This window comes from Octopus bimaculoides, chromosome 23 (genome assembly GCF_046866305.1).
Source record: "Octopus bimaculoides isolate indiv1 chromosome 23, ASM4686630v1, whole genome shotgun sequence".
NCBI classification, from domain to species: Eukaryota; Metazoa; Mollusca; class Cephalopoda; order Octopoda; family Octopodidae; genus Octopus; species Octopus bimaculoides.
In genome coordinates this window covers 17,657,678-17,680,155 of record NC_142950.1, presented here as the reverse complement: position 1 = coordinate 17,680,155, position 22,478 = coordinate 17,657,678, and the positions used below count along the sequence as shown (strand labels likewise).

At 39.9% G+C, this 22,478-nt stretch overlaps 1 protein-coding gene across 3 annotated transcripts in view; it reads left to right on the top strand.

Annotated features, from left to right (window-relative positions):
* The window catches only part of LOC106877136 (mitochondrial glycine transporter A), a 75,316-nt gene that overhangs the window by 43,289 nt on the left and 9,549 nt on the right, over window positions 1–22,478 (top strand). For 2 of the 3 annotated variants that reach the window (XM_052975880.2, XM_052975879.2), the window contains exons 4-7: window positions 3,406–3,476; window positions 7,785–7,890; window positions 10,116–10,185; window positions 19,148–19,246. In XM_052975880.2, the coding sequence (XP_052831840.1) occupies window positions 3,406–3,476; window positions 7,785–7,890; window positions 10,116–10,185; window positions 19,148–19,246 (346 nt within the window). The remainder of the gene's footprint in view (window positions 1–3,405; window positions 3,477–7,784; window positions 7,891–10,115; window positions 10,186–19,147; window positions 19,247–22,478) is intronic. The other variant, XR_008266612.2, reaches the window with a different exon arrangement.

Below are 22,478 nucleotides of genomic sequence, written 5' to 3'. Positions count from 1 at the left end.
TTCTGTTAAGTGGTTGGCATTAGGAAGGGCACCCAGCCATAGAAATCATGCCAGAACTGACAATTGGAATCTGACAACTTTCAGCTGGCCAGCTCCATGTCTAACCATCTAACCCATGCCAGCATGGAAAGCAGACATTAAACGATGATGGTGATATGCACACACTCATCTCTTCATCATCATTGTTTAGCATCTGCTTTCCATGTTGGCATGGGTTAGATAGTTTGACTGGAACTGGTAAGCCAGAGAACTGCACCAGGTTCCAGTCTGATTTGGCATCGTTTCTATGGCTCGATGTCCTTCTTAATGCTAACCACTCCAAGAGTGTAATAGGTGCTTTTTATGTTCCACTAGCACAAGTCCAGTTATGTTTCACCATCATCGGGCATGATTATGATTTCACTTGGCTTGATGAGTTTTCTCAAGCACAGCATATCACAAAAGGTCTTGGTCACTTGTCATTGCCTCCATGAGGCCCAACATTTGAAGATCATGCTTCACAACCTTGTCCCATGTCTTTCTGGGTCTATCACTTCCACGGTTAGAGATCAGCACTTTTTTACACAGCCACCTCATCCATGACCATACCAGTGCAGTCATCTCTCTTGCACACCACATCTGATGCCTTGAGATGTTTACACTCTGTCATACATGCACACTGACATTGCACATCTAGCGAAGCATACTAGCTTCATTTCTTTCAAGCTTACGCACATCCTCAGTGATCACAGCCCATGTTTTACTGCTGTGTAGCATGGCTGTTAACACACAGGCATCATACAGTCAGCCTTTCACTCTGAGGGAGAGACCCTTAGTTACCAACAAAGGTAAAAGCTCTCTGAACTTTGCCCAGCCTATTCTTATTCTAACAGCTACACTATCTGAGCATCCATCTCTGCTGCTGATTTGGTCACCCAGATAACAGAAGCTATCAACTACTTCTAGTTTTCCCCGCCTGGCATTTGATGAAATCTGTTTTCTTTACATTTCTAGTGTTTATTGTACCTGTGCATCTGATACACACAAAGACTATATTCCTCTGATATTGATGCATCTCTTATATGTCCATAGCTTGAACCAGGTGCATGTTATAGAGTTTCTACCTATGCCTTTTCTAGGGCCATCTACCTGAAGCTATTTGTGATTTGTCCGCTGTCCTACTTACTAAGACTTTGGTTTTTGCTAAATTAAATCTAAGGCCCTTTGATTCTAGACCTTGTTTCTACACCTGAAATTTCTTTAGTTCTTGTATTAATTCAGTTATAAGAACAAGATCATTATCATTGAGGAGCTTCCAGAGGCAGCCTGACTTAAATTCCTGATATTGCCTGGGGGACTATGATGAACAAGAGGAGGCTAAGGACTGATCTTTAGTGAACCTCTACTTGTCCTCAGAATTCATCACTATATTTGTTGCCAACCCTCACCTTACTGATAGCATCCCTTTACATGGCTTGTACAGCTCTCACCAACCACCAATCTATCCCTAGTTTCCACATTGACCACCAAATGAGGGAGTGGGGGTCCCTGTCGAAGGCCATCATCTCTCTATCACCTTTACTTTTGTAGCAGTTGACTATGGTGCTGCTACATCAATCATTGGTTATGACTTCCTAGTGTACAACCTGATTAACTGTACACTTGACTAGACCATAACCCACACTGCCAAATGTTTTAAGCATCTCAGCGGTGACTCCCGATGGGCTGAGGGTTTTCCCAGTCTTCATATCCTTCTTGGCTTTATCTATCAAGCTACTGTCTATTTGGATTGTTTGTGCCTCTGTTGGATTCACCATAGGCAGACTCTCCTTCTCCCATGAGTTCTGCACATTTAGTAGCCTTTCATAGTGGCACTTCCAAGCCTCTTTCCTGACAGAGTCACTAACTGCAAGTGAACTTTCGTCCATGCAAACACACTTCTCTCCAACATCACAATTTTCCCTGATAGTCTTCATCATCATCATTGTTTAATGTCCTCCTTCCATGTCTTTCGAACTTTTTGTGTATTTTAGGGAGACCATAAAATACAGGTGTTCTTCTTTCTGACCTTAAAATCCTAGATTCAGCCTTACCAACAAAATTGTTTTCCTCCATTTCTTTTTTTTTTTTAGAGAATTATTGACCTCTATATCTGATTTTTTTATCTCCACCACCGCTCCGATCATCCACATCATCTTATTCGGTCATATCCAAAATCCCAATTTTTGAGGATAACAGATTTGTACTGACATAGGGGATTACTGGAAACATGCAAATGCTTTTGTATGTCATTATGTCAAACGAGGTTACAGTGAATCACGTTTAATGGAAATAGCAAATGAAATAGCTAAGATTAGCAAAGATAGTCAAACCTACACGCATAATCTTAGCAAACAAAATACAATAGATGATAGAATTCCTTTAGTGATTAGCTGGCACTGACGTTTCGCTGGCATTTCAAAAGTGTTGCATGAAAGTTACCAGCATGTGGCGAAAAAATATCCCAGTTTAAAACAGATATTTCCTCAGCCGCCCATTGTAGCCTTTTGACGGAATAAGAGCATAAAAGAATTATTGACCTCTATATCTGACTCCAAGGAAACAAACATTGGAGTATCTGCACGCTGTACCTTAAAGAATAGCCGCAAGAGAAGTAAGCCCTGTTCATTGTGCAACAACATGAGTGAAGTGAATTCCATCAGAAATCATAACAGAAATGTTATGATTTATACAGAAGGGGGAACCTGTAAAGATTCCCATTTAGTGTACGCTGCAGAATGCACGAAACACAACTGGATTTATGTTGGTTGTACAACAGAACAATTAAACAAAAGGTTTAATGGGCACAAATTCGACGTCAGGCACAAGAACAGTAGTTCAACAGAATGTGCTGAACATTTCATTTCAAGCGACTGCAATTTTGAAGAAGACTTGAAAGTGCACATCCTCAAAAAATATTCTGAATCTACCCCACTTTCACTTCTCAGAATGTATGAGGACAAATATGTTTGCGGGTTATTAACATCACGCCCTGGAGGAATGAATAAGATGACAGGAGAATATCAAATTTATACAAAACTATTTGATTGAATATTCTTCTTTCTCTCTTTTTCTTTCCTTTTTTTTGTCGTCTTCCTTTTTCTATTTTTTCTTTCTTTCTGCCTGTTATAAAACTTAAAAACTGATGATGTCATTCCATCAACGTATGGACGCTGGTTGCTCTCGTTCATATTTTACGTTTAGATTTCTGAAATTTTGAATTTTTAATCACCTTTTGTTTTGAACTTGACAAAGACAGACGTACTGTCGAAATATTGTTCAACGAATAAAACATTTATACAATCGAATCGCGCTCTTCATCTTGACTATTTACCTTCGTCAATCCTTTTTAAAATATTATTATTATTATTATTATTATTATTTCAGACTGTTACAAGATGTGTGCCTGGCATTGGTATCTATTTCTCACTGCTCTATTCATTTAAAACCTACCTGGGGTAAGTATATTTTCACTTATTCCATTTTGTTTGACTGAAATTAGTTTTCTTTGGGTTATGGCTGTGCTTTCCAATCTCAGTTCTGGGTTCAGTCCTATTGTGTGCGACCTTGGGCAAGTGTTTTTACTATAGCCTTGAGGGATGACCAAAACCTTGCAAGGAGGTTTAGTAGATGGAAACTGAAAGAAGCCCATCATATATGTATGTTTGTGTCTTTGTGTTTTCCCCCACCAGTCTTGGTGTGTTTATGTTCTCATAACTTAGAAGTTTCACTCAACTGAAATTCTTCTTGGTGGTGCCCCAGCATGGCTGCAGTCAATTGATTGAAACAAGCAAAAGATAAAAGAAAGATACAGACCCACCCCTCCACATACACACATGTCTATGTGTGTGTCTGTATTTGACTTGACATAACCCGATAGTTGTAAATAAGTATCACTTATTTGTTCCTAATTTTCCATGAAAACAGATCTGGTCAAAGAGAAATATTACTATACTTGTAAACAATTTAAGGTTGGTGACAGGAAGGGTATCTGGCCATAGAAATTGTCTGCCTCAGTGAATTTCATCTACCACATGTAGGCAGGTAACTGCAGGAGAAATATCTAGCCAAAAATGTACCCCTGTGGAAACTACATTTTATTTTCAAGGCTGAGATTTGAAACCAATCCTAAAGATTTTCACTTGCCTGATCCACTGCTAACCAGACATTAAAAATTTCATTGTCCTGTCAAAAATTGATGGATGAGTTTCCATTTGGCCTCCAACCTTGGCTCTGTCTCAGAAAGTTCAGATGGACAACAAGTGACCTAAATAGGTACAAGCCACTCTTATAATAGTATATCCATCCTTCTAGCTAGAAGAGGCCATTATAAATATGATATCCTGTAGACGCACGCCAGTTAACCAGCAGTGACCAGACAGCTAGCAGAGTGAGCTAAGGACACAACAGTTAGCAGTTGCAGACCACAAAACAGAGAAGATAAAGAAACAACATAACACAACCGAATGATGAACACACACAAAATATGTCTTTGTATATCTTGTCCCATCAACATTCTCTTTCCTCTGCTTTTTACTTCACCAACTCAAAGTAGTTGGCTACATTATGTAGCGGCATATTTGTTTCAAGTATCCAACAAAGTAAATGCAACTGTGACCAAATAAATAATGTAGACTACATTCCTAATCTTTCTTTATTGTTTTCCTTCAATGTCGTTCCAACACACTTTGCATCATCTACTACACCTGACAACTTAAATTGATCCATCAACAACACATTTCACTACACCCCTATACCTAGCTTTTGTTGACATGGAGAAAGCCTTGGACAGAGTCTCCCACTCCTGATCTGGTGGTTAATGGGGAAGCTAGGGATAGGCAAGTGGTTGGTGAGGGCTTTACAAGCCATGTACAGGGATGCTGTTAGACAAGTGAAGATTAGCAACAAGTATAGTGATGAATTTAGGGTATAAGTAGGGGTTCGCCAAGGATCAGTCCTCAGCCCCCTCTTGTTCATCATAACCCTCCAGGCAATGACAGAGGGATTTAAGATGGGCTGCCCCTGGCAGCTTCTCTATGCTGATGACCTTGTTCTTTTAGCCGAATCATTACCAGAACTAGAGAAGAAATTTCAGATATGGAAGCAAGGTCTAGAATCAAAGGGCCTTAGGGTTAATCTAGCAAAATCCAAAGTCTTAGTATGTAGAAGAGCAGACAAATCACAAATCCCTTCAGGTAGATGGCTCTGCTCAATCTGTAGAAAATGCGTAGGTAGAAACTCTATAAGACGTACCCAGTGTAAGTTATGGACACATAAGAGGTGCTGCAATATCAGAGGAAGGTTAATATGGAAACTAGTTTTTGTGTGTGGAAGGTGCACAGGTACAGTTAACACTAAAAATGTATAGAAAATAGACTCCATCAAATGCCATGGGAAGAAACTAGAAGTAGTTGATAGCTTCCGTTACCTAAATGACGAAGCCAGTTGTGGGGATGAATGCTCCAAGAGCATAGCTGCTAGAATAAGAATAGGCTTGGCAAAGTTCAGAGGGCTCCTAACTCAGTTGGTAACTAAGAGCCTCTCCCTCAGAGTGAAAGGCAGATTATATGATGCCTGTGTACAAACAGCCATGCTACACGGTAGTGAAACACAGTCTGTGACTGCTGAGGACATGCTTAGGCTTGAAAGAAATGAAGCTAGTATGCTTCACTAGATGTGTAATATCAGTGTGCATGCACAACAGAATATAAGTGTCTTGAGAGAAAAGTTGAACATAAGAGGCATGAATTGTGGTGTGCAAGAGAGATGACTGTGCTGGTATGATCATGTGATGTGTATGGATGAGGGCAGTTGCGTGAAGAAGTGCTGAACTCTAATGGTGGAGAGAACCTGTGGAAGAGGTAGACCTAGGAAGACATGGGACAAGGTGAAGCATTATCTTCAAATGTTGGGCCTCATGGAAGCAATGACAAATAACCAAGACCTTTGGTGATATGCCATGCTTGAGAAGAGCCATCAAGCCAAGTGAGATTGTAGTCATGGCCGATGCCAGTGACGTGTAACTAGCACATAAAAAGCATCCTTGAATTTTGAGCAATATGCTGTGCTTAAGACTCGTCAAGCAAAGTGAAATTGTAGTTGTGACCAATGCCAGTGTTGTGTAACTGGTACCCATGCTGGTGGTACATACGAAGCATCATTTGAATGTTGGGCCTCACAGAGGCAGTGAAAAGTGACCAAGACCTTTGGCAATCTACCGTGCTTGAGATGACCTGTCAAGCCAAGCGAGATTGTAATCATGGCCAATGCCGGTGCTATGTAACTGGCACCCATGCTATTGGCACATAAGAAGTATCCACTATACTACTCTTGGAGTGGTTGACATTAGATTGAATGTCAATCTGATCTGCCAGATCAGATTGAAACCTAGTGCACCTCTCCAGCTTACCAGTTTTCAGTCAAACCATCCAACCCATGCCAGCTTGGAAAATGGACGTTAAATGATGATGATATACTTTGGGTTTCCGTGCAGTTTCTGTTTGTCTGGGGCTGTTGTAGATGACACTTGTCCAAACTGTTGTCTGTGTATGAGAATATGGATGTATGGCTCTATATGAATATACACTTGCACATACAAACTTTCTCAGTTTACATGTATGTGTGTATATCATCATCATCATCATCATTTAGCATCCATTTTCCATGCTGGCATGAGTTTGACAGTTTGTTGAACTGACTACACCAGGCTCCAATTGTCTGTTTTGGCATGATTTCTACAGCTGGATGCCCTTCATAATGCCAACCATTTTACAATGTACTGGGCACCAGTACCAGTACTTTGTACATGGCACCAGCACAGGTGTTTTTTACATGAAACCAGCATGGATGCTTTTTACATGGCACTGGTATGGGTGCTTCTTATGTGGCACTGGCACATTTAGAAACCATTTGATCTGTATAGTTGTGTTTATATTTGAAACTGTTTTCTTTTTTATTCTTCCTACTTATATTCCATGTGTCTTGGCAACTTTTTAAATCCCCTCTATCTTTCTCTCTCTAATGATATGATCTCAACATAACAGCCAGCAAGGCTACATCTAAGTGTTTGTTCAACCTCCTAGAAATAGCAACCAAATGTTCCTCAAATCATACAATCTAGTTCTTTAAAAAGTGGAAGGACACATTACAAAATACAGCCCCAGTTATACTATCATCATCATGATTATCATTTAACATCCCCTTTTCCATGCTGGCATGGGTTGGACAGAGGGCTCTACCAAGCTCCAATGTCTGTTTTAGCTTGGTTTCTACACCTTGGTACTCTTCCCAATGTCAACCATTTCATGGAGTGTACTGGGTGCTTTTTTTCATAGCACCAGCACTAGTGAGGTCACCAAGTGCTCTCAAGACAAGACCCCCATCCCCTACTGAGTGGGGTATAGTATTGATGGATATGAAAGTATGATAGAGGGACAGAAGCAGGTGTCTTGCTGAAGAGATGAATACATGGCTTCTCCATTTGAAAAGAGAAAGAAATGGAATAAGGAACAGGAAAGGTGTATGTGGTAAAACTGATTGGATGGACATGGCTGGAACATCTTTGGTCATAGATTCTGCTTGACCTGAAAGTTAACTCAAGGACTAGACAACAACACCATATATCTGTTTTGTCATTTTGGTCAGCATCTCTCAGTTTCAATCCTCTCTTCCCATTAATAAATTGGTGTTATTTAAACCCAGGTTAGCCCTGTTAGGGCAGGCCTGTATTCAATAGGTGTTTTTTTTTTGTCTTTCTTGAAATGCAGGTCTGATGCCCCAACAATTATAGAATCTTTGTCAATTGGTGCTGCTGCTCGTACCCTCACAGTAGCCATCATGCACCCAATCAGTGTTCTAAAGACAAGGTATGAGGTAAGTGTTGCTGCCACAGTTTGTTCTTTTCTCAATTGTGTTTTGTAGATTTTCAAATAAGTTTATTTCCCAATGACATGATCTCAGATTCACTCCTACTGCATGGCATCTTGAGCAAGTGTAATCTACTATAGCCTCAGGTTAACCAAAGCCTTGTGAGTGGATTTGGTAGATGGAAAGTGAAAGAAGTCCATCACATGCACACACACATGCACATGCATTGATCAGATAAGGGAAGTGAAGTAAGAGAATAGAATCTCTTTTCTTGTTATACATACATATGTGTGTTACTGTCTCCTTGTCTTGATTTCATGTGATGTCACCATCATGCAGGTGGTATCTTTTATTTCCAATCTTCCATGGAAGCATGTCTGGTCATGGAGAGATATTATCTGGCTTGGAAACAGGTAAGGACATCCAGTTGTAGAAAATCTCCCTCTGCTAATTCCAGCCAACCCATGCAAGCATGAAAGAGTGGATGTCAAATAAAGATAGCAACAACAACGATTCTCTACATCACAATTATTTCTAATTAGCTCTTCTTTGTCTTCTCACAAAGATTTGTTTAGGATTAGCTGTAGTCTTTTACTTGGGATATGAGAGACAATACAGTATCAGTTAATTATATTGAGCCAGATGCTTCACCGGTCTCTCTGCATTAAATATGTTAATATTAACTTCCCTTGTTCCCATTTCTTCTATCTCTTGCCCCTCCCCATACACTCTTGCAATCCCCACTTACCCATTCACATACCCAGTTTCTTTGTTCTCACTCACTTCTACTTGCCTTGTACTTTTAGGGGCCACCTGGGTACTTCTATTTCTTTACAGCTACTACTGATTCATTGTCACTCTCCTCTAACTGTGAATAACCACTTAGCTTCTCTATAACTAGATCCTGCTCTGCCCCAGCCCCTTATTTCATACATTAAACCTCATCTCCTTGCATAAAGCTGACCTGCTTTCTCAAGCTTCATAGTCTTGTGAGCTGCATAGCAACCTTACTAGTGCTGGTGGCATAAGAAAAGCACAACTACACACTGTAAAGTGGTAAACTGCGCTGAAGCAAACATTTCAGTGCGATGCAGTCATTGGACCCATTGGATCTTGTCAAATTGTCCAACCCATGCCAGCATGTAACCTGGACATTAAATGATGGTGTCAATGATGATGGCAATGATGACTAAACTGACCCTAACCACTAAAGCAAAGGGGTGTGTCTGGTGCCTTAACCCATGCTCCCCAAAGTATAATGCAATATCAGTACTTATAACAACTACTGTAGTACCATTATGGTGCTGCTTCTACTATATGTGTGTGTTTCAGTTTGTTGTTTCTCTCCTCCAAGAATCATATACAATTTTAATTACTTCAACCAACTGTGGCGACTCTATATCGTTGACCTGCTAGAAATAGCAGCTAAATCTCTCACATCATATCCTACCATTTAAAAAAAATTTGGAAGGACACAACAGTTAATGTTTTTCTAGATTCAGATGTACCATGCAAAGGAAAGGTAGGGCTGGTCATGGTTGGAATGTCTTTGATCATAAACATGCTTGGTTGGAGTTGACCTGACTTTCAATAACAACATATAGATGAGTACCTGAAGAGTGTTAGCAGCTGTTATTAAGTGGAATAATATGAGTAAATTCAAAGACACAGTCTTCAACTATGTGGCAGTACAAATAATAAGTTTCCTTTTAAGTTAATTGATAGTCAGTTTTTGTAGGGGAGTGGCTATGGGCAGCAGAATGGAGTGCAATAATTTTACTGGTACTTAATGTAGTTATAAAATGAATAAAAGGTACAGTCACCCTTCATTTATAATTAATGAATAGATATGGCTGCATTAAGAAGTTTATTTCCCAACCATATAGTTCTGGGTTCAGTTACATTGTGTGGCACTTTGACCCAGGCTGATCAAAACATTGCGAGTGGATTTGGTAAACAGAAACTGAAAGAAGCCTGTGGTATATATGTATATATATATGTATGTGTGTGTGTGTATGTGTCCATTTGTGTCTCCTTGTTTTGACATTGTGTGATAGTTGTAAATGATTGTTACTGTCACACAAGGACAGGTGAGGGTTGGCTTCTGCTTCAACAAATTCCATCCAATTCATGCAAACATGGAAAAGTAGATGTTAAAATGATGATAATGATGATGGATGGGGAGATGAGAGACAGTTTTTCAGTGTCAGCACTCTTTGTTCTGTTTTCAGAGTGGTATTTATCATTATAGAAGTGTTCCTGATGGTTTAAGAAAGATATATGTTACTGAGGGCCTGTTTGGTAAGTACCTGTGTATTTATTCATCAGTGTTTGCTGTCAGTCAGCACCACCATTCATATAGCAGCCACTTCATGTGGAAACATCCTGCACATGTACTGTGCTCAAATTTTCATGTTTTGTTTACCCTGTTGAGCAAAGTGTCTTTAAACATGTGACATATCAATTTCTATATATGAATCTTCTACATCTCTTTCTTTCCAAACAGGAAGCCAGAGACCTGCTTCCATTCCTCTATCATACTTTAATATCCATCAATACTATACCCCACACAGTTGAAGGCTCTTGTCTTGCAAGTACTTGGTGACCTCACTAATGCTGGTGCCATGAAAATAAGAGAAACACACCCAGTACACTCTGTGATGTGGTTGATGTTAGGGAAAGGCATCCAAGTATAGATGCCCTTTGTAATGCCAAAGCAGACATTTGGCTGATCCGTTTCTGTTGAACTGTTCAACCCATGCCAGCATGAAAAAGGGGACATTAAATGATGATAAATGTAAATATTTGTGTGTATAGATTGATACATGAAGATAGGTAGGTAGGTTGGTAAGTAGGTAGGCGGGTAGGTAGGTAGATAGGTGCCTGCGTGCTTTGTGGTTATTTTCACTTCCCAACTCACATAGTTTTGGTTTAAGTTCCACAGCAACTTGAGCAAGTGTCTACTGCTATAGCTCTTGGCTGACCAAAGCATTGTGAATGAATTTTGTAGGTGATATTTATAAGTATATGTGTGTGTGTATGAAATAAGAGATCCCTTACTTGAAAAACAGGTATGGGTTAGTAACAGGAAAGGTATCTGGCTGTGAAAATAATACCTCGTTAATATATTGGTCTAAACCTCATCAGCATGGAAAGAGCAACATGAGCTTAATGACCTAACTCTTTCTTCCTCCATCATCATACTTTTAATGCCCACTTTTCTATGGTTGTATGAGTTGGATGAAGTTTGTCAAAGCAGATTTTTTATAACCAGATGTCCATGCTGTTGCCAACCCTCACCTGTTTCCAAGCAATGTAATATTACCCCATGATCAGAAATCTTTTAACAGAATATTAGAAATGAATGACATTCATTTACATCAATCATGTGATGACAAGGACAGACAGACACACACATACACAACATTATATATATATATATATATATATATATATATATATATATATATATATATATATATGTATATATACACACACAGGGGTTGGACAAAATAATGGAAGTACCTTAAAATTTCAAACAAATTTATTTTAATATGGGGTAGGACAGCTTGAATTCTATGAGGTATGGACTTGTACAAAGTTTGAATTGTTTCCAAAGGAATTTTTGTCCATTCTTCAGCTAAAACAGTCTCCAGTTCTTGTAGTGATGATGGTGGAGGATATTGACTCTTTACTTGTTTTTCTAAAATGCATCATAAATGTTCAATAATATTGAGATCTGGGGACTATGGTGGCCAGATAAGATGCTCAACTTCACTAGAATGTTCCTCATGCCATTCAGTGACCACTTTAGCTGTGTGAATTGGTGCATTGTCATCCTGAAAGATTGCGTTTCCCTTCGGAAACAGTTCCGCAACCAGAGGATCAATTTGATCAGATAAAATGCTAAAATAGTCTTGACTATCAATTCTGCCATGAAGGGAAACCATTGGGCTGGCAGATTTCCAAGATATAGTCCCCCTAGATCATCACAGATCCTCCTCTATGTTTAACAGTTGGAAGAAGGCAGTCTGGGTCAAATGCTTCTTTTATCTGTCTCCACACGTATACTTGGCTGGTGGTCAGAAATAAGGTAAAGGATGACTTGTCTGAGAAAATAACATTCTTCCACTGCTCTAGGGACCAGCTTTTACTCCACTCTAAATGCTTTGCAACATTTGTTTTTGAAAGTAGTGGTTTTCTGATTGCAGCCCTCCCGAGAAATCTGGTTTTATGCAACTGCTGGCAAACAGTTTTTGTGGAAACTGGGTTCTCGAGGTGGTCATTAAACTCTGCAGTAATTTTGGGAGCTGTACTTTTGTGATCCTTTCTAACAATTCAAGTAAGAGTCCAACAGTCCCTATCTGAAAGTTTGGGTTTTCTTCTGGAGTTTTGTTTCGACAAGGAGGTTTTTCCCACTTTCTCAAAGGCTGTCATTACTTTTGAGACAGTACTTCTTGATACACCAAACATTTCGGCTGTTTTCATTACTCTGGTGCCTGCCATACGAGCACCAACAATTTGACCTCTTTGAAAGTCTGATAGATCTGTCATTTTAATAAATTTTAATTACCTTTTTCTGATGATATTTGAAAAGAAACAGCAATTTTTAGCAAAACATATTAAGCAACACTAATAATAAATTAAAGAACATAAAAATAAACAAGCCTTTGATGGTTTTATAGATATTTCAAAATTATGAAGCAATGATGCTAGGTGTTTCCATTATTTTGTTCAACCCCTGTATATATATATCATCAACTAACATCCTCATTCATATACATTACATGGTCATACCGGCACAGTCTTCTCTCTTGCTACTTATATCCAGTTTTTCTCTCAAATTACTTACACTCTGTTGGTTTCCCTGTTTGGAAAGAGAGAGCTGTTGGAAGATAGGTTTAGTGAGGGTGCGAGCCAAAATTACGCACCCTTCCCCTCCATTGGTCAGTTGAAGCTAAGAGAGTGTCATGTGACTGTTAGCTGGTGCTGGCTGCTGGAGACTACCAGTAAGGATTTAAAGGGAAATTTGGCTGGATGGTCATTCACCCGCTGACATTCGTTGATGCTGCATTGAAGAAGCCAAAGAACAGAAGGCCAAAGAAAAAAAACGAGAAAGAAAAAAAACACTCAACACCAGGGCTGAAGGCACCTCCAAAAGTGGGGGAGGGGCGCCATGTCGAAAATGGTAGAGGAAACTGGACATGGTTCTTCCTGATGTCTTTAGCCACTGGATCCTATAAAGGAACTGTTGAGGTAGTGAACCACGAAACGTAGTTGGAATTCTTCAGATACTGACTGCAGGAAATGACTTGCTGATAATCCAGAAAGCAGGATGACAAAATGGAGAGATGCTTGACAGTACAACAGTGTAATGAAGGATCAAATAGGCTTGCAGCCTGATCCAGGGTAAAGTTGCAACAAGTAATCATGATGAACTAAACCCCCATGATCCTGGAACATGGATGAGAATAAAGGATCAAACAGGAATAGAAAAAGGAATAGGCTCAAACTGGAAATGGACAAGTGGTAAGGGAAAAATAGATGAGGAATTCAGTTGCTTCAGAAAGGTGTTTTCTAGTTACATCGGGCTTAGATTTCACCAAAGGAAAGTGTGTCAGAAGAAACTGATTCAACAGCGCTGGTTGAAAACACAGCGAAAGTCATTCCACAGTTAAATCGGAACAGCCAAAAAAAGAGATAGGCATGAAAAAGCCAAAGATTAAGTGGCTGAAAGCAAATGGTGCAGCTAGCTATAAGAAATTTGACGACAAGGTAGCAAGAATGACCACCAAATTCAAAGGGGACAATGAACAAAATCTCAAGAACTTGGCTAATATAATCTATCTGGAAGGAGAGAAAAGATTTGAACTTGAAACAACAGAGAATAGAGAATCATTGGCAAAGGGCGCACCATTGAGGAGAGAAAGACTGATTGCAAAGATACGAGAAGAAAAGAGAAAACTCAGAACCAGATGGAAGGATGCAAAGGAGAAGGAAAGAGAAGGGTTATGACTCCTTTGTGGACTACCTGATTAACTATACAGGTGACCAGGTATATCCCACTCCACCAGAGATTTTAAGCATCTCAGTGGTGATTCCTGTTGGGCCAGAGGCTTTTCCTGTCTTCATATCCTTAACTGCTTTATCTACTAAGCTACTGTCGATTTGAATAGCTGATCCTTCTGTTGGATCCACATTAGGAAGGCTCTCCTCCCATGCATTAAGTAGCCTTTCAAGCATCCTTCTTTGTAGAATTACTAACTACAAGTGAGCCATCATCTATACAAACACATTTCTCTCCTACCACATTACGATTTTCTCTGACATACTGTCTAGCAATCTGATTCACTTCAAGCCTCTCTGATCCTCATGATGCAAAACATTGGCAAACTTCCTGCTTCTGCCCTGGCTAAGTACACCTTTCTCCTAGCTATCTGTTACCACCAGTCTTTCCAGGCCTGTTTCTTTGTTCTAATGGCTTTGTCTACGTCATCATTCCACCACCACGCTGCCCTAGGTCTGATTAGAACTTTGAACCATCCACAGATCTGGTCTGTGGCTCTCAGCAAGCTGTCCCGCAGGAATTCCCAGTTGCTCTCTATGTTACAAGTTGTAGTTCTGCCTCCTTCTTGTCAAATTTCTTAATTAGGTGTGCCTAAATCTCTGACCGTACAAAGGATCCTTAAGCTTCCAAATCTATCTTTTCCAGATTGGTCTGCTTCTTGCTGACCTGAAGTCTAAAGTCACTAATGACTACTCTATGCTAGTGATACATTCTTCACCAGAGAGGGTCTTAGCATTTACGAACAATCATGTATCTCACTGTCTGGTGAGAATATAATCAATGTGGCTAGTGTGATCACATGATTGATAGGTTATCAGGTGACTGGCTGGCTTCCTGAAGTTGGTGTTGTAGATCAATAGGTTATTTGCATCACAGAACTCCAGTAGCCTATTTCCCTCTTTGTTTCAGGAACTACATCCATGGAAGATACTTGGCTACTGCCAAACATGTCCATTGAAATCACCAGTCACAAGGATTGTCATCCATCTTTGATGTAACCTGCAGAAGAATATCATAAAAGCAGTCCTTTTGTTCATTTGGTAGACTCACCTGGGGCTACATAGGCAGAGATAATTGCTGCTGTACTATTCTGCAAAACTAACCTGAACTTAAGTACTCTATTGTACAATCTGACTCCTTCTATGACCTTCTCTGCAAGAAATATACTCACACTACCTAATCCGTCACTGTTACCTTCCCAGAAGATTTTATACCTATGTGTCTTGCCTGTGGAAGCTCCCCGCCACTTTACTTCTTGAATGTAACACACAATAGCATGCCTCCATTCAAGCATCTCAACACTCTCACCAGACCTACATTGACTATGCAAATTTGACAACTGGAAAGGGACATGGGAGGGAACATGGAAAGTGGGGATGGTATTCAGCATCTGAAAAGAAGGTTTCAGAGTGTTTGATAACAGACATATCATATGAATTGTTTTCGTTTTAATCTACCATCATTCAATCATGTTAAAGTTGCTGCCTCTATTGGAAGTGAGTGTAATACAAGAATTGTTAATGTAAGCATTATTGATTCAAACATAAATGGGTTGATTAAATAAACACAGGCGCAGGAGTGGCTATGTGGTAAGTAGCTTGTTTACCAACCACATGGTTCCGGGTTCATTCCTACTGCATGGCACCTTGGGCAAGTGTCTTCTACTATTGCCTCAGGTCGACTAAAGCCTCGTGAGTGAATTTGGTAGATGGAAACTGAAAGAAGCCCTTCGTATATATGTATATATCTATATATCTATATATATATATGTGTGTGTGTGTATATATATATGTATGTGTGTGTAGATGTTTGTGTGTCTGTGTTTGTCTCCCCAACATCGCTTGACAACCGATGCTGGTGTGTTTACGTCCCCATAACTTAGTGCTTCGGCAAAAGATACCGATAGAATAAGTACTAGGCTTACAAAGAATAAGTCCTGGGGGCAATTTGCTCAACTAAAGGCAGTGCTCCGGCATGGCCGCAGTCAAATGACTGAAACAAGTAAAAGAGTAAAAGAGCTGTTGTTTAATTCATTATAAGTCGAAGATAGGAGTAGGTGGTTTGTTAATTTACTAAATAGGTAATGCAGTCTCTTTTTTGTGCATGCAGTAATGTGGATGAGATTACTGGTGGGGGAGCTATGCGAGCCTTCTGGTACAGAGGAGAGACTTCCAGTACTGGTGGTGGTGCAGGGCCAGAGCCATGAAGAGATTTGGGGGATTGGGTGGGCGCATTGCAAATAAATAAAGGGGACAACTTGACCGCCAGAGAAATCATCACAAAATAAGGAAAGACATGGGGTGGGAATCAGGGAGGAAATATTGTAAAAATTAAAGCAAGCATGGAGCATCTAGAATTACAAATTATGAAAGTTAGTTTAAATTAAATTACAGGTAGGTTAGTATTTTATGTAGCGACACAAAATAGATGAATGATGTCTGATTAAGACAAGAGAAAAGTTACTTAGCTTAGTTGGATATGTTATGTATGGATAATAGCAATAACAACAAGCAGTGTGAAGATTAAGTTCCCACACGGACGAGAGGGTTTTTATTAGTCAGGAACTGGAAGTGGACACCTTAACTGCTGGAAATAGCAGCCAAGACAGATAGAAACAAGGACAGAGAAACTTGACCACTAGAGAAATCATTGCAAAACAGGGAAAGACATGGGATAAGTATCAGGGAGGGTAACCTAAGCACCAGAAATAGCAGCTAAGACATCACAAAAACTGTTACTCAGAGTTTCACATACCTATTTATCAGACAGTTTTGGCTGAGAATCTATATCTATCTATCTATATATATATATATATATATATTTATATATATATATATTATATGGTAATACTTTAACTTGTTGAAAAACACTCAATCAGCTAAGAGAGTAAGATAACCTTATAATTAATTTATAATTAATGAAACTTAATTCCAAATATTACCCATAGGATCACATGCCTTTCTTCTTCTAAAGAAATATTCAAAAAGGCTGCCCCATATAATATGGCTAATATTTGTAATTAAGTTTTTAAATACAATAAGTGTTTATATTATAAGGCCTTACAGGATAGCAATGTTACTGATAAAATCTTCTACAACCTCCACCTCCACTATCATCTACTCACAAGAATAGGTCTCAAAATGTTATGGTTCAATCCCCACTTCCTTCTCCCTTAATGTCTGGACAACTGTAAGTAGAAGATTCTTGCACTTAGTGGTTATCCACTGCCCTAGAACACATGAATACAATAAAATATTTAACAGACAAATGATAAAAGTTACCTTTTCTTGTCCCTCGAATGTTGAGTTATATATCAATAAGCAGCAGACAACTGAAGCCTGCCCCCCCCCCCCCCCCCCCCGGATGCACATGTAGAGACAAATCTAAATGTCCTCAAAGACAGGGGTGTGATATCTCTTCCATTGATTATGAAGCACAGGTTTCAGCGAACTATGGCCATACAGATATCAAACATATCAGAGCTATGGAAGGAATATTTAAACGCAAATATTACAACTATCTTAAAACTTTTAAGTACTTGATAAGAGACATTCAACAACTCTTTCGGCTTTAATCTAGAAACTGAAAAAAGAAGGGACCAGTTTCAACATCAAATGGAAAATCCTCTCCAAATTCAGACCCTATGGGGTCCAAAAAGTATTCAGCATGTTGTCTTGAAAAACTGTATCTCTTAAAAAAACTTGAGGACCTCAATAGAATACATAAATTTGAGGAATGAGATGTTTTCTGTATGTCCACATTTCAAGAAATACATCTTGTCAGAATTTATAAGTAGGCCACCAGACACTTAGTGAACCATCAACATCTTGTTTACATCTGCTTGACATCAAATTATTGTCTCCCATGTGTTTTTCCTTTTCGTCTTCTTTACCAGCATTTCTTGTTTAAATGTTATCACCTTAAAAGACAGCTGACAAACGGCCTCGTTCTCAGCTTGATAAATGGCAGAATAAATTGTTATTTTGACCAGGAAACCCTCGGTAGCTGTATTATCAAAACTTTTGTTTTTTTTTTATGATAAGATTATATATTCAAGGGGGTGCTGAAAAGTTCTTGGCTTTGAGTAAAAGAAAATACAGGAGGATCAGTTAATTATGATTTTATTCAACATATTCCCCTCTCAGATTCACACATTTATTGCAGTAGTCCTTCAGTTTTCCTAATCCCTATAAACAACTTGGAAGGTTGGGCCACTAACCAGGCCTTTTTCAATACCTTTAAAACCAGTAACTTTTCAGCACCCCCTCCTATATATATGTATGTATGCATATGTGACAAACTTCTTTCAGTTTCCATTTACTAAATCTACTCACAAGGCTTTGGTCAGCCAAGGGCTATAGCAGAAGATACTTGCCAAGGTGCCAAGCAGTAGGATTGAATCCAGAATCATGTGCTTGGGAAGCAAACTTCTTACCACACTGCCACATCATCGCTTAATGTCTATGTTCCATGTTGGTGTGAGTTGGACATATATGTATATAATGTGTTTCTGTGTATATGTTATGCATGTCTGTATATATGTATATACAGGTCTATATACATTATAGCTATGTATTTCAGGTGATGAGATACAGAGATTGACATTGTAAATATAACCTGTTATATCTAGACCAACTAAATTACATTTACAAAATCACATGAAATCTATGTTAACAAAACATGTTAACTAAATTGATGGAAACCAAAAAATCATAACTTATATTTATATGTTAACTAAGCTACATTAACAAATCTATGTTGTAGATGGCAGAATGATTTCAGTATTGAAACGAAGGTTTTTCATTCACAAGAAATTAATAACAATGTAAACACAATTTAAATTTGAAATAAATATTTTGTATTATTGTAAAAGTCAGTAAGGTGGTAGGCCAGTAGAATCATAAACAAGTTCATGAAAATTCTTAGCAGCATTTCTTCTGGTTCTTTTCATTCTGTGTTCAAATTATGCCATGGTTGATTTTGCCTGTCATCTTTTTGGGGTCAATAAAATAAGTTCCAGTTGAACACCAGTGTTGATGTAACCAACTTTCTCACTCACTTAAAATCTCTGGCCTTGCATCAAAATTTGATGTCCTGTTTTGTTGGTGAATGGCACTAAACATGAACAGATTAACTAAACTATGCTCCTTGTGTTATTCATGTTCACATGTTTACCTCTGACTTTCCTTTTTTCAGGTTTATACAGTGGTCTGCTTCCTACAATGGCCCGAGACATCCCATTTTCAGCTCTTTACTTTGCATTTTATACCAAAACAAAATTATTTCTGTCCTCTGGTAAGTGACTTCTTTGCCATTGTTATGGCTTTTGTGACCTTTCTGGGTTGTGTAGAGATAGTGACCTACATACTTCCTCCCTCTAGGTATATACCCTGGCTAAGCTAACTTTGTCACCTTTTTGCAACTCTTAGTCAGTTCTACATCACTATTTCATCATTACTACACTTCGAAATCAGTGACATTGTTTGTTTGACACAGTGACACTCATTTACAACCATCACACAATGTCAAGAGAAGGAGACAGATATATATATATCATGATCACCATCATCGTTTAACGACCGCTTTCCCTGCTAGCATGGGTTGGACGATTTGACTGAGAACTGGTGAACTGGATGGCTGCACCAGGCTCCAATCTGATCTGGCAGAGTTTCTACAGCTGGATGCCCTTCCTAATGCCAACCACTCTGAGAGTGTAGTGGGTGCTTTTACGTGCCACCGGCATGAGGGCCAGTCACGTGGCACTGGCAACAACCTCACTCGAATGATTTTCTAATGTGCCACCGGCACAAGTGCCAGTAAAGCGACGCTGGTAACGAACACACTCAAATGGTGCTATTTACGTGCCACTAGCACGGAAGCCAGACAGCTGCTCTGGCAATGATCACGCTCGGACGGTGCTGTTAGTGCTCCACTGGCACAGGTGCCAGTCATCGAATATGGTTCAATTACGGTTTCGATTTCACTTGCCCCAACAGGTCTTCGCAAGCAGAGTTTAGTGTCCGATGAAGGAGAGGTTGGCATGAGTGCCAGTCGTCGAATTTGGTTCGATTTCGATTTCAATTCGCTTGCCTCAACAGGTCTTCGCAAGCAGAGTTAAGCGTCCAATGAAGTAAAGATACAAATTAGTGAGCTGGCTACACTTCTGGCAGAGGCCACAGATTATGCTCTCACTTGGCTTGCCGGGTCTTCTCACGTACTGCATATTTTCAAAGGTCTTGGTCACTAGTCATTGCCTCGGAGAGGCCTAAATTTCGAAGGTCGTGCTTCACCACCTCATCCCAGGTCTTCCTGGCTCCACCTCTTCCACAGGTTCCCTCAACCGCTAGGGTGTGGCACTTTTTCACACAGCTATCCTCATCCATTCTTGCCACATGATCATACCAGCGCAATCATCTCTCTTGCACATCACAACTGATGCTTCTTAGGTCTAACTTTTCTCTCAAGGTACTTACACTCTGTCGAGTATGCACACTGACATTACACATCTATCAGAACATACTGACTTCGTTTTTTGCGAGCTTACGCATGTCCTCAGCAGTCACGGCCCATGTTTCACTGCCATGTAGCATGGCTGTTCATACACATGCGTCATACAGTTTGCCTTTTACTCTGAGCAAGAGGCCCTTTGTCACCAGCAGAGGTAAGGGCTCTCTGAACTTTGCCCAGACTATTCTTATTCTAGCAGCTACACTTTCAGTGTACGCTCCCCCGCTACTGACTTGGTCACCTAGGTAACAGAAGCTATCAACTACTTCTAGTTTTTCTCCCTGGAATGTGGCAGAAGTTGTTCTCTGCACATTTTCAGTGTTTATTGCTCCTGAGCATCTGCCACATACAAAAACTATCTTGCTAGTTAGCCTTCCTTTGATATTGCTGCACCTCTTATGTGTCCATAGCTTACACTGGGTACAACTTATGGAGTTCCTACCTATGCCTTTTCTGCAGATCGAGTAGGGCCATCTACCTGAAGGGGTTTGTGTTTTGTCTACCTTCCTACTTATTAGGACTTTGGTTTTAGCTAGGTTGACTCTAAGGCCCTAAGTTGGCTCTAAGGTTGATTCTAGTCCTCGCTTCCACACCTGAAACTTCTCCTCTAGTTCTGATAGTGACTCAGCAATTAGGGCAAGGTTATCAGCATAGAGGAGTTCCCAGGGGCATCCCGTCTTGAATTCCTGTGTGGAGGACTATGATAAATAGGGGGAGGCTGAGGACTGAACCTTGGTGGACCTCTACCTCTACCCGGAATTCTTCACTGTACTTGTTGCACCATACCAGCGCAATCTTCTCTCTTGCACACCACAACTGATGCTTCTTAGGTCTAACTTTTTTTTCAAGGTACTTAGACTCTGTCAATTTTTACAGCTGGATGCCCTTCCTAACAGCAATCACTCAGCAGAGTGGACTTAGTGCTTTTTATGTGGCACAAGGAAAGGTGGGTCAGTTTTGGCAAGGCTTTTACAGCTGGATGTCCTTCCAAACACCAACCACTTTACAGTGTGGACTGGGTGCTTTTAAGTGACACCTGCACTGACAAGGTCACCAAGTACTTGCAAGACAAAAACTTTGAAGCGGGGAAGCAGCATTGGAGGAGGTGATGAGGAAAAGGTTATAGTGAGACAGATAGAGGTGTCTTGCTGAAGAGGAAGTACAAGGTTACCCGACTGGAAAGAGAAAGATCAGGGATGAAGACAGAAATAGGTGTGTTACTGCAAAGAGAATACACAGTTGCCCAGCTTGAGGGAAGTGCAGGAGAAGGAGAGAGAGTGGAGAGACCACAAGAAGGAGAAAATGTAGGATGGAAATGGTAGCAAAATGCCAGGCATGCTCACATGGAACGGGGATCAGAGTATAAATGAGGTGGTTGAGTAAAGGAAGAGAGAGATATAGATAGTGGCAAGTGCCAGAGCATACCTTTGAGGTTCAAATGTCATAATATAAGTGACAGGATATTGTGAAGGGAGTGCGAGTAAGTGGCGAAAGACCTGGATATGCATAGAGTTGGAGGGGCTACTGGATAGCAATGATACAGAGGTGTGAGGACAGGATTGGGGAGTAAGAGCTAGGTATAATGAATGAAGGAGGAAATGCAAGAAAGAGATGTAAATTGGTTTGTTGGGGTAGGGCGAGGGAAAAGGTTTCTTGTTATGGGTAGGTAGAACACCCAGATCGGGGCTAGCAGATGGCAACAATAGGGTGAAACAAGGGATGTGGGTAGAACGCACAGGTTAGGGCAAACAGAAAGCAATGATGCAGTGGCACCGGACCAAGAGGTAATCATAGTACATGAAGTGGGAATGCGAAGAAGAGAAAGGATGTAGAGATGTAGTTTGGTTTATTAATTACATTATTTACATTTGACGGATATTTGTCCTCATCTTGTTTGTTGTTAACACAACATTTCAGCTGATATACCCTCCAACCTTCATCAGGGAAATTTCAAACCTGAGTTCTTATTCCTAAAGTATTTTTCGTTGTCGTCGTCGTCACCGCCGCTGTTGTTGTTGTA